The sequence below is a fragment of the Channa argus genome, chromosome 4, assembly GCF_033026475.1.
Source record: "Channa argus isolate prfri chromosome 4, Channa argus male v1.0, whole genome shotgun sequence".
NCBI classification, from domain to species: domain Eukaryota; kingdom Metazoa; phylum Chordata; class Actinopteri; order Anabantiformes; family Channidae; genus Channa; species Channa argus.
In genome coordinates, this window is record NC_090200.1 from 12,849,024 (window position 1) to 12,862,368 (window position 13,345).

General features: G+C 36.4%; 1 protein-coding gene across 2 annotated transcripts; it reads right to left on the reverse strand.

The window, feature by feature from the left end:
- Nucleotides 1-5,019: 5,019 nt before the first annotated feature.
- saal1 (serum amyloid A-like 1) lies at nucleotides 5,020-10,664 on the reverse strand. Of its 2 annotated transcripts, XR_010914084.1 has the most exons (14): nucleotides 10,498-10,664; nucleotides 9,922-10,121; nucleotides 9,680-9,781; nucleotides 9,072-9,155; nucleotides 8,881-8,960; nucleotides 8,730-8,789; nucleotides 8,535-8,650; nucleotides 8,179-8,341; nucleotides 7,382-7,464; nucleotides 7,052-7,237; nucleotides 6,389-6,570; nucleotides 6,179-6,271; nucleotides 5,352-5,522; nucleotides 5,020-5,149 (listed from the first exon to the last, which is right to left on the reverse strand). XR_010914084.1 is itself a non-coding variant. In XM_067500021.1 (13 exons), exons 1-13 carry the CDS (start codon nucleotides 10,499-10,501, stop codon nucleotides 5,445-5,447), a joined length of 1,431 nt encoding a protein of 476 aa, XP_067356122.1. In that variant the 5' UTR covers nucleotides 10,502-10,664; the 3' UTR covers nucleotides 5,185-5,444. The 2 variants fall into 2 exon arrangements, 1 of the variants encoding a protein (XP_067356122.1); XM_067500021.1 differs by lacking the exon at nucleotides 5,020-5,149 and having other exon boundaries at nucleotides 5,185-5,522.
- Between the last annotated feature and the right edge of the window lie 2,681 nt (nucleotides 10,665-13,345).

The window sequence follows — 13,345 nt, forward strand, 5'->3', positions numbered from 1 at the left end:
CTTCCTCTCTTCCTTCCCTGCAGAAGTCCACTGGCACCAGGTCACATCAGATAATGTCAAAGGTAGAGTCAATATGCTGCTGCTGCTGCTGCCCAAAGCAAAATAGAGAACATCAGCAAACATTGTTAACTTTATGACTAATTCAAAGGAGAAGGTTGGTATTTTCCCCACGAATAGCTATTGTGACTTCTTCTTTTTCATTTAAGAGGAAAGGGAAGAAAGATTGAATGGCACGGTCTGATTTTCAGGGCTCGGTAATTAACTGTTTCTTTCATAAAGCATAAACATTGTGGTGGGCTCTAACAGAACAGGATGAAGCTAATCTAAATCCTCATCTAAATGCATTTTCACAACACCACTCTTATGCTGCAGATGCTCTGGCCAAGTCTGACCTCGTCATGTCTTGACAGGTCCTGGATGAGATCTCCTTTATCAAATGTGACAGGCTCATTAGGCTTCATTCTGCAGTCAGTTGACAAATTATGCATTTTTCACATCTCGCCTGCCATTCAGCAGGCAGCTAACAAAGGGAGTTTTTTGAGATGCTTTAAGCCAACATGTTTTTAGACAAAAGTGCAGTAAGATGTTCACTGACGTTTGCTGTCCTGGTGACACAGTCACCACAGGTAAATCCCTGGATAATTACCTTCAAGAGTCTTTTTTTAACTTTAGTGGTCCATCTACAACACATTAAATCGTGCCAAATGAACTCACTTATAGTTAAAATGAGACAAAATATCATAAAATTGGAAGGTTACATTGGAAGGTGTTTTAATCAAAATGTATGTTTATGTACTGTAAACTACCTGAACAAATATACTCAGTTGCACTAATATTGATCTCTTGCAGCTCCTAATCAGGTTCTTTGTGCTGCCCTAGATAATGAGAGTACTCAGTACATTCACACATCTCACTACTGAAAGGAAACCTTTTTTTTTTTAAAGCCAGCCATGGAAACACTACTCAAAGATCAACCAGTAAACCAAACTGTATCTAATGTTCACAAAAAGTGTTAAAGAAATGAACAATTTTTATTTGTGTGAAAAAAGTAATTTAATCTATAAATTAATGAACAAGTTATTTCCAATAACTCTGTGTGGGTTTTTGAAGAGCAAATGCTGTGTTCAGACATGTCAGTGTGTGTGAGAGCTGCACCGTGACCAGTCTGTCCCAGTTCTGTTCACTTTAATCAGAGGGATTTATTCTGTCTGAGCATCAAGCTGCAAGAGATCTTACTGGCTAATCTGACCCATGGTGCTAAGAAATATGAAGCATAAAACTACACCACAGCCCTTTACAGATATGAAAGATAAATCATACTACTACAAATGTATTATTTCAATCTCCACACAAAGGTTCTTTAAAATAAACTTTGTCTTGCTCAAAGAAACCTCAGGTTCGAAAACACTTTACTAGGTCATTAAACTAGCTAATAACATCTTAAACTTGCTAATATAATCATATATTTTTTCAAATGATTTCAAATGGCTGATTTTAATTTTCCTAAGCAAAAGTTACTGTACACCACCTAACATATATCTGCCAGGTGCAAACTGGGGGTTACAACATTGTAAGTACTGGCCTTTTCTTTTTTATATGTTACAACACTGTGTGGTAGGAAATAATGACATCTTCTAAACTCATTAGGAAAGTATAATTCATAAATAACAAAGATAACAAAATATAAATGAACAGTTTTCTCCGAGATAGAGACAATAGTATTGTACTTTGATAAATTCCAATCTAATTTTTTGCAGAATTTTTTTAAAGTTGAATATTAATGCATAGAAGCACTGCAGTTAACATATTGTTATATGCATATTATTCTAAAATAGTGATAAAGCTGTTGTACATTTGCTTGTGATCATTGGTCTGGCAACATAAGCTAGAACTAATAACTTAAGAAACAATTCATTTTTATTATTTTTATAATAAACAGGACATTTAATTTAGAAACATATAGATTTTTTTTTAAAGTATCTTTGTAGTTACAACAGATACAGATGTATTTTTATTAAATCTGAGTATAGGTTTTGCATTTACTTGACAACAAAATGACAATGGTTCTACATTTGCAGGGCGTTTAAGTATCTTTTCCACCCATGATTACAACACTGGTGTTATTTGAATTTCCAGAGAATTCAAGGTCTTCTAATATCACTTCATGGATGGAATTCCAGTCTTTCACCTAATCCTCAGCCTTGTTTAAATAACTAACTAATCAGAGCAGTGAATGGTCTGCTTACGTACACTTCCTGTGGCAGGGCTACCTGTCTTTAATTAGCTCCAACTCTTTCTTTGCAGAACAAACAGCAGCATATGTCACTTGGTGACAGGCATTGGTGTACACAAGGACAGGACAGGATAAAGCTGCACCCATAAACACCTGCCACATTCAAAATAGAAACTATATACATGGTGATCAAAAGGGGATCACTCAAAGTATTGTGCAAATGATCTGGGAATATTGAATTTATGTTCATGTAAGGATGCATGTGCATTTTTTGCACTAGGTATATTATCAAAATACGACAAATTTCTCTAATAAAGGAATTTAAAAAAACGAAACATGGATAAATTCAAATTTACACTCATAAGAAACACGCGTAGAGTCACCCTTAAAAATAATACATTGACTCATGTTACTGTTACACTTACTCAAACAACACTAAATATAATGCTGTGTTTAGCTTTCATCAGCCTGTTAGGTCCAGTCCTCTGATTCTTGGATCACTATTATTCAACCTGTCACAGCAACACAGAGCACTCTTTACATCAACATCATTTTATTTACATCACAGACCTACATTGTCAAGGTGTTTGTTAGTTCACTTATGGGTTGTTGTAAGTTTGTACATAAATTCAAGAAATGCAATATTGCTTCACTTCTTTTTCTGTCAATGAAAAGCAGTAAGGCTCTGAAAGGCAAAGTTATAACTGTACTATAACTGCATTCCAGGTCTATTATTATTTTAGTCTGTTCGTACTTTACATTTCATCTTGATTTTAATGTGGTTTTAATTGCTGATAGTTTTTAATCTTTTTTTGTGCTTTGTAAAACATTTTAATTTTTCTGTGTTTGAAATGTGTGACCTACCTGAAGTTGCCCTGCCTTAAAATAATGAATTGTTGTTTTAATTGTTGGTGTATAGACAAAAATATCAAAATAATATTCAATTATTTTGGGACGTTCAACTTCTCTGTTGGAACTGACAGTGTGTGGCACATTTCATACTCTGCATAAATTAGACTGTGCTATTATTTCTCTGCTGTAGCCAAAGGTCTGTTGTACTCTGTACTGGTTTATCCTCAGAATATTCTATAACATGGTTGAAGGAGCAGAACAGTTAGGCAGTTAAGGCAAAAGCAAACATTCATTTCACACTTTTTGTGGGCAGGAAACATCAGCCTCTTTGATATTCAGGCATCATGAAGAGGAAAGTTTCATTGTGATTCTGTTGACAAGAGATAGAAAGCTAGGGAACTCAGGAAATGAGCTGAAGAGGGCTTTGATTGCACCCAACAGCATCATGTGTCTTTATTAACATGCCTTGACCAGGTGGTTGTGAATAGGCTTCGCCTTAGAATCAAAGGAGAGAGAACATGACGCTGAACACGTATTCTTCCTCCATTCATTATGCCTCCTGCTCAGACTGTAACAAGGACTACACCACTGTCAGTGGTGTTTTATACACTACACACTATTGAGTCCTAAATTCAGAAGATCCTGCCTTGACAAACATCTATGACTTACAAATTATTGTATTATTTTCAGTGTAATTTTTACAGTATGACACACAAATGGCTCTAAGAAACTCCAAGAAAAACAAGAGCTTCACTTATAACAGACCAACTTCCATCATGAGAGGGTAGTTAATCTCCCCTAATCCCTCTGATGAAGAATCCACAAGTGGACATTTTCCCACAAATGTGTGACAAAAATAGAACACATTTTACCGTAGGGCAAACTATCAGGTCTTTAAATGTATACAGAGCCACTGTAGTTGTGTAGAAGGGCTTCAACAGAAAAAGAAATAACTGACATCCAGCATCAGTATCAGACAGGCATGGCATGTCTTAGCGTCACTGATGTGTTTAACCCACCAGCCTGCTGTGCGTTCACGTCAGATCATATCAGCCTGCTGTGAAGACTGGCAGGCTGTCAATTAAGTTTGGCGGGGCAGCAGGAAGCATCTGGGCTTCAACCTGATCTCTAAGAAGAGATACGGCAAGGCCTGAGGATGCAACAGCAAACAAAGTGCAAGTCACTGACCACATGCAGCCCTGAAAGACCAAGCATCATTAAATCTACGTTCTTCTAGACATTTAGAGGAAGAGGACAGGGTATGCAGATTGTGGCACCAGTCACCAATGTGCATCCCAAGTCAAGGTTCAACCCATGTGTACCAATAGCCAGATTAAAAAGACCTTTTCCCATAGGGTGATCCTTGCCTCTCCTCTCTCTCACACACACACACACACACGATCTCGGGATTTCCATTAGAAAGAGTGTTCTACATATCAATCCAAGCTTTAATTAAAAAGCTGCTATATTCACTGAGCCTTCGTAAGCTTGCTGGAAATGTGCACGTTGCCCCGCTCTTCTTCACGAGTGGGTGAAATAGTGCATTTGGAAACCAAATGAGTTCATTGTTGTCAGGCTGAAGCCTTTCATCTAATTTTATTGTCCTTACCAAGTGACTGTCACCCTCTGGTAAACACTTGATGTTGTCATCAGCATTAGTACCATTACTCATATGCTTGGAAATGTGACTCAATACACACTCCATGCAGTTTCTTAGATGGACATAGTCAAAAAAAACAAAACAAAATAGATTAATTGAAAACAATTATACCTTGTGATGAAAGTAGTTTTAAAATATACACGATTGGCTATCTTCGGTTAAAAATGGCTCCTGTGAAGATTGATATGTCTATTTTTAAAGTTTCTGAATGCACGTCTGAAAAAGACCCATGCCTACATCCGACCAGCAGATGACAACAGAAGCCAGAATTAAAAACAATGTACATTTGAATTCTTAACAGTATTTATTAAGATTTTAAATAAAGAAAAATATATGCTTTTTGGTGCCAGTTGATTTAAAATTTTGTGTCAGTAAACACTCCTCTACAGCCTGGTGATTGAAGTCTGAGAATGACAAAAAATAAATAAATAAATAAACATTCAAATTAAACAGGAATTCTTTAATACTTCTTCTTTAATACAAAAACTTAACAACTTCAATTGTACAGACTTAATTAAGATTGGCATATATATTTACAGTTCTTTTTCTTCCATTAGTGATGATGTGACATCTGATTCTTTCCAGTGGAAATGCAAATAATCTGACCTGAAGCAGGATCTTTGGAGAGGAAACGGAGGCCACTATAAAAAGCAGTGTTGAGAGTCTGAATGAGTGCTGAACACTGATCTGCTGGGCGCCTCAGACAGGAAACTGTTTCCTCATCATGTCTGCCATTTTGGGATCAGCCTCCAACAACAAGGACTGCAGGTGCTGCAACTGCACAAGGGGAAGAAGGTTGGGGTGGAAACATTTATTTTCCACAGGAGCTGGAGGTCTAGATTAGCAGTCCATCACATGTTCTAATGTGACACAAACTCTAAAATACATCCTTACATAAACAATGGCATAAACAGCAACAGATTAGGCCACTTAATGAGAAAATATGTGGATAAGTAATTACTCTAAAAACTCTAATCCAAGTTTATTCAAGTTAAAACAATTTCAAAATCTGTTAAATTGATTATCCAGTATCCTATAAATATGTTAATGTAATATAATAATGCAATACTTATGCACTTGAATTATGAATAAACTGAAGGGATACAATTTTCGATTGATTGAATAATTAATTTTTAATTGTTAGGAGCAGTCATCCACCACTGGTTGTTGGTATGTGATTGCGACTACAAATGAGTGAATGAGAAGCAGTGCAAACTGCTTTGGGTCCTGATAAGGTAGAAAAGCTTATCAGTCAGTTCACAAGTGACTATTTATTAAAGTAAGTGCAAGAAAAAGCAACAAAGCCTTAATCTTCATACTTATATTAAAAAAGCGCTTTGGCGCTAAAAAGAGCGCTTTGGTCCTATTTAATCTTTACGTACATGAATTTAATGCAATGCATATCTTAGTTTTTATTAAGAGAAAGTACTTACTGAAGTCTTATAATTGGAATGTAAAGAGGCTGCAGCTATGAGACAGGTCTTCTCTGTCAAGCAACCCTTCCTTAACAAATCAGTCACAGTGTCCTACAAAACAACAAGTATCATTTCATGGAAGACAGAAATATAATGGTTCATATTTTTCATGATTTTTGTAAAACATTATATCCAATCCAAGTAAGCGAAGACTGTTGGTGGAATTACCTTAGATATCTGATTAAAAATATCAGCTAGGAAGTCAGCTGAGATCTCTGCCAGAATTTGGAGCTGTTCATCCTTTGGAATTTGGAGCTGTTCATCCTTTGTCTCTTCTTTGCGGGTTTTATCATCTTTGCATTCACTGCTGTACTGCAGAACTCGCAAAATGGTCCCAATGAGGGACAGATCTAGAAACGAAAGTTTATATTTGCACAAAACCAATTTAGCAGACAACTACATAAAAAGAGTAAAAATAATAAGGCAAAAGGCTCGATAAAGCTTGCTCTTAATCCAAGTACAGAACATTTACACCGACTGCAAGTATTTTGTAGTAGAGTCTGAGTAGATTTATGCTATTTAGATGACGGTTCTGTATAAAGGCTTTCCTAATAATCCATTATATTTTTATAAGGCAAAACAAAGGCACTAAAGAACATAAAAGTGCTCATTAGTTGTAAATCTCTTTTAACACAGCCTAACATAATATATTAAACAACAGTAGATTGGAGTCCAGTTTTAAGAAAAAAGTAGCAGTTGTGGTGAAATGGGCAACTAAACTCAAGTTTGTCAGTTTCTGAAAATTAGACTGTATTTATTGACCAGTCAAGGAAACACTCATTATTTACATTGTTCTCTCAGAAAGAACAGTACAGATGATGTAAAACTTACTTGTATCCGTTTTGTTGCACCACTGATCCTGGCATCTATAAAGAGCCTGAAGCACAGAAAATGCATGCACCAAAATGCTCTTCTCCTCTTGCAGAACAACTGGAATATCATTTGGTTGGCAGAGGTCTTTACATAAAATGTCAAAGATAAAGTTCCATAGGGCCTTGCCAGGTCCATTAGAGTCAGCTAGAAAAAACAATAAAACAATGGCTTATTGTAAAAGAGTTTCTTTGAATTATGATTTATACTAAAGCCAAAAACTGCAGTTAACATCTTTTATTTCCATAATAACATGCCAACACCTGAAGTCAGTTTGATGATTAGTCTTACCAAAAAAACGAATTCCCTCATCTATGGTGGTAAGGAGCTGGAAGGCATGAAGGTAAACCTCTAAACCATTCGGACTCTCAGATCTGTGCAAAAAATGTAAAATGGTTACATGTTGGGTGTCAACGACATCATTAACATTATGTATCAGTCTAATAATAAGAAAAAAAATACCGATTTTCAAAAATGTTGTCATAACTAAATTAATTTAATGGCATAACTCAGGCTTGCAATTTTTCTCGATTGCTTTATTGGTACAGTACTTTGAGCAAAGAGGCAGAACGTTTATCCATCATTAAGGCAGTGTCACATACAACTAAAACAAAAAGTTAATACCCTGGTTTTCGAGTGCAAACATAATTTAAAAAAATAAAAATCAGCTGATTGTGTCGGAATTGGGCAAATACAACCTCAGATGAATAGAATAACTTTTTTCATAGTGCCATTTTCATCATCCAGACCGCAAGCCTATTGAAATGCTGTGAAGAGCTGTAGATAAGCGAATGACCAAAAATCTCAAACTAAAGAGTAAACCAAAATTATTTCGTAAGAAACTAATAATTCCGGAAACTATTACTGCAAGTTATTGCGGGTTAAAGTGGGTCTACTACTTTAGATATTGAATCAAGTCTAGTATCACCCATGGGGGGGGGGGGGGGGGCTGTGACTGTAATTTTTCTGCAGATCCTAAATGGAATTATTACTTTTCATATTTGCAAATTACTGATTAAACTGGTTCATTAAACATAAGCACAAAAATACAACCAGGATTCTCCTGAATTTCAATTTTAGAATCCCACCTAAGCTGCTTGGCTGCCTCAAGAAGGCATGAGACCACATCCAGACAGCTTTCCCCGGCATCATCCTCCTTACTTGGCTGAGCTGCGATCCAACTCTTCATCAATTCTTCATCAAGGTCAAACAGTTTGTCAACCAGCTCTCCAACTTTCTCAAGCAGGTCCGCTGTAAAACACATTAAGTATTTAGCTATGATAAAAATTTTAGAAAGCAGACCAATAGTTAAAATAAAGAGATTACAGACAGGGGAGTTCATGTTAGTTATCTTGGTATGTCATACATTTTTTAATACACAGGTATTATTTTACTATTTCATCATACAAACATTATTTGTATTAGTATATTAAAAAAAAAGTACTGTTAGTAGAACTGCACATGATGAAACGGAGGTTGGAGCACACAGATGTCTGCAGCCGTATTCGCTGAAGCCACAAAGAACAGACATCTTCCTGGGAAAGGCAGGTCAGCAGCAATCTGAAAACATCATCAGAAGAAATTAATACTTCTCTCTCAGGCCTTCAGTCCCACATTTATACAAAAATGCAAATGTCACCTGCATGTTTCCAGAAGGGTCGGGGGATCTGTATCTCCTAAAAGAAGCAACAGCACATCACTGTGGACACACAGAGAGTTACATAAAGAGAGAGAGAGGAATAAATCATATTGGTGTAAAAAAATGATCGAATGGAGAGGATTTTACTCACCCTAAGTCTTCATTTTGGCTGAGAGTCAAACAAGTCTCAGGGAAACAAGCAATGTTTCCGAGGATTCCGACACAAATTTCCTAGAGCAGCAAAAGGCAATTACTAATCATCTGGTATATCAAAGCACAAAGCATCAAAGCAATAAAACTAATTACACATTTCTGACAAATAATGGTAAAGGTTATATTTACTGTGAGACGTGGACAATGAGATTTGGCTATCACTCCAAGAAGAATATCTGTAGCCTTGAATTCCTGCAGAAATCCAGCTACATCCTATACACAGTTAAACAGTCTTTAGTTAATAGGCAAAACATTACAGGATTCACTACTTATCACACTTATATCAAGGCTGGATTATGATAAAAAATGGAAAAACCTCTCAACTAATGTAGAATAGTGCTCCAAAATAACCATGAAGTTAAGTCAACTTCCATAAAAGAGTTTCAACAAAAAGTAAACATTACCACTCAATGAAGGAGGATTTACTGCAGGAGTTCTGCATTAGTTTTAGCTGGATCTACCTAATAAACTGCCAACAGACATTATTGTTTGACTCACTCATGATGCCAAATAATACGTTTTAACACTTACCAAACTACAGAAGAGAAACTGAACCATAGAATGCACAACAGCGATGTTGTTAAACACTGCATTGTAAACATCTTTATTGATCAAAATTGTTCAGTGGGAATAGCATAGTTTACGCAAAGTTTCAAGAATAACGTATTTCTGTAACATAACCCAAATCACTCTAGAAATAAATATTTTGTCATAGAATGTGAAGTAGACTTCCAAACCTTATCCATTGCCATATCCCAGACTTTGCATAGAGCTTCCTCATCATCATCAGAGAGCTGCATTTGACTTTCAGCATCCTCCTCTGTATGCTCTGTAACAATCTGCAAAACATGAACATTAGTTGTGTAAGAGTGAGTTTCTATAGGCTGGACCGCAATTGGAAGAATTTAATTTTATTCTGTAAATCTGCAAATCAAAAAAAGGCTACTGGTTGATCAGGTTGACACATTAGCCTGCTTACATGGATAAGTCGAGTCAAGGTGCCAAAAAGCCAGTGCTTGCTGTAAACTGTGTCTCCAATTGCGTCCAGAGCTTCATCCTTCTGTCCATCACCTGAGTCTGGGGGTGGTGATGGGTTACGGTCCAACACAGGAGACTCTATTTTACCTGGAGATGAGGGTCTTTCATCCTCCACTTCTTTAGCAGCATCAACACTGCAGTCTGGGATTGAAAGTAGTGCCATAAAAAACAATTAAGTAATATATTTACGTGAGTAAAAGTAGAAACGTAAGTACCTTAATGTAGAAGTGCCTTAATGTTATACTGTATACGAACGCTAAATATTCATTTTTTAATTTATTACGTCTCCCATTGACATTCAGTTTACTCGACTTTATATTTTAATTTCGCTAATTAGCTTAGCAACCTTCCTAAATGTTAGCGTTAGCTGACGCTAAGAACATCGATTTAATGACATTATAATTACAAGTTCGGTTATAACGTTAACGCTACATCGAATGAGCTAACGCTAAGTTAGCTGTAACAGTACATTGCTATATAGTCATCCTTTACATAGCATTCTTATATGCCAACTCACCCATTGTGAACTCTTACTACACGCACTAGTAAATATTAATATAAACTCTCATAATCTCATAATACAATTTACAGCTTATCAAAGTTTAGTTTTAGGCGACATTTCAAACAAACCACATTTAAACAACGAGTAGCTAACTGCGCATGCACATCCTCATCTTCTTCTGCCCCCCCAGATTTAGAACAGCACCATTAAAGCTTGTTGCATTAGCGCCCTCTTCCGTGCGCTTGACGATTGACGTTACAGATGCTTATGCATATAAAATAAACTCGTATAGATCCCTCATGAAAATTAAACTTTATAAATATTCTAACTGTGCCTACTGTTGCTGTTGGAAGAAAATCTCTGGTTTGCTTGTATAATTTATTTTTCTTTCAAGATTCAACCAATTGTGTTGCCATGTTACGGCTGCTTTTCATGTGAAAGTAAAATGAAAGGAAAAGAACATCCACCAAACCAAGGCAATAAACAAACATAAACTATGGATCAATAAGTAACAAAAAAAAGTAGAGTAGCAAAAATAAATGAAATACAAATAATACTAATTGTCCATTTGGGGATGAGTTGAACGGTTTAATAGACACTGGGAGATGGGATCTCCTGAGGTGTTCAGGTAAACGAGGGACAGATGATTCAAGCCACAGCTGCCACCTCTGTTTATGGGCAACAAGAGGACCCTGGAGAACAAGGTGGACGAGTTGACTGCGCTGGTGAAGAAAGAAAATCTCTCTCGATAGTGTAGTCTAATGTGCCACACAGAGACATGGCTGCAGGACAGGATGCCCGACACATGCATCAGTTGTGGCGGCTTCAGTACAGTGCAGGAGGATTGGAGGAGAGACGAAAGCGGAAAGAGGAAATGAGGGGGGACCTCATGTACATCAACAACAACTGGTGTCATACTGGTCATGTTACTGTGAAAGAAATTGTCTTTTACCCGGACATTGAACTGTTGGCGGTGGGCCTCCTTCTTTACTATATCCCGGAGAGTTCTCACTTGACTTATTTACTTAATGTCAAACCTGTTGCCAAAATTTAACAGCCCATGACCATTCTAATATCTTAGCCTCTGACTTGCCAAGTGGTATTTTCATTACTGTGTCTTGTGTTATCTTTTGCATGTTTGTCTATTTCTTACTTTCCCCTACTGTGAATGAACTGTTAAAGCAAAGTAAAATTCCCATGTTATTGAGCCTGTAAAGTATTGTTATGATATCTAAACAAGCTCGAGATGATCCTACTTCCACGCTTGAGAACTAAACTTAAATCTGAGTATCACTGACTGTTTATTAAAGATTGCACATACATGATAGATTTTTGGATGTTGTTTTAGTGGTGCTTTCACATTACGTCCTATGCTGGAGTGTGGGCCTGGGTTATCTCCCCTTAGAACAGATTATAATAAGTACATAATATAAGCTAAATTTTGTTTATTAATACAGTTTCTTTCAGGTAAACTAAGATTCTGCTATTATTACTATTGAGTCTACTTTCTACACTGAACTTATGTTTGCCGATAGTAACGTTACAGGAATGCATGGTTCTGAAACAGGACAAAACATCTAGGAAATATAATTTGCTTTCTAATATTAGCTATTAGCAAACAGCTAACAGAAATCTAGTTCAAATGTGCTAATAATGTTACACACTGTACGCTAGCTAGCTAATGTATAGATAGTAGATACAGTACTAACCTGCTTTTCTTTAATAAAATATATTAGCAGTTGTTGCATTTGAAATAAATCAAATGGGGTTAAGTGGTTAAGTTTAATCTACAGTAAATAGAAAATCGAATGGTCACAGCTTCTTTAAAGTGGACATTTTCGGCTGTTCACACTTGAGTAGTTTATCCAAAAAAAGGTAGGCCATGATAGTAATGAGACAAAAGATTTAATCCTTTAGTGTCATCACACATGCTGGGAACAGGCACTTTTAATTACTGTGATGTCAAAGGATTAAGCATTTACTTTAGAAAATATTTGATAGAAAATAATTGCTAATGGCAGATCAAATACTTGTCATTCGCATCAGTGCCATTGCTGCGCAGGTACATAGATGTTTGTGTGTGTGCTGTAACAACACTTGCTTGTGCAAGCTTTCATGCAAACCTCGATGTTAGATTTTCCACTGTTCTGGAGAACCTTCATCTTACTAAATACAATGGAGCTCAAGTGGAATAAAGAGTGGTAACAAAACAATGGATTTAATGTATAATGTCCTCAGAAATTATCTTCTTCCCTAATCTCCTTTATCACACTTCCCCTTTAGTTAAATTTAGAATATTAATTCTGTGTTTTGGTTGAATTTTCAAAAACCCCCAAAATCCCGAAAAATGAATTCATTGGACTGCTTCTTTGTTTTCCTACATTTTCAGTTATAAAAGCCTGTTGTGTTCTCATGCACTACAATGGTTAAACATAATTTCAGTATGTTGTGCCATGGAAATTATGAAAGTGTTGAATTAAACAGTAGGCAGTATTATGTCAACACGCATTTCAAACCCTTGAATGGTCCCACCTTAAATCAAATTACCTAGAGGCAATTTGGTAAACGTGCTATCCTCCCTGTATCAACACAGTACATATGCTCTCAGACAAGAATAACTATAGACCTTCCTCATCATGCAGCTGTCCCACTGTAGGAGTGGCCCAAAGCCCTGTTTGCATTTGGAGGAGCTACATACGTATTTAAGTATATGCAAAACTTTTTTGTTTCCAAGATGTGCCAACAGAAAAACAAAATGAATAAACAGCTTTTATAAGACATGCATAATGACGTCTGGAGCATTCAAAGGAACTCACCAGCTGGAGCAATTAACCACCTTATCACACTTTTCTGATTTCCCCGT

Excerpts from the sequence above, each read along its gene's own strand:
- saal1 (XM_067500021.1), bottom strand. Across the intron at positions 8,651-8,729 it reads ACCCTTCTGGAAACATGCAG|ATTGCTGCTGACCTGCCTTT; the intron begins GTGACATTTGCA and ends TGATGTTTTCAG. Across the intron at positions 6,571-7,051 it reads GTGCAACAAAACGGATACAA|ATCTGTCCCTCATTGGGACC; the intron begins GTAAGTTTTACA and ends TTTCGTTTCTAG.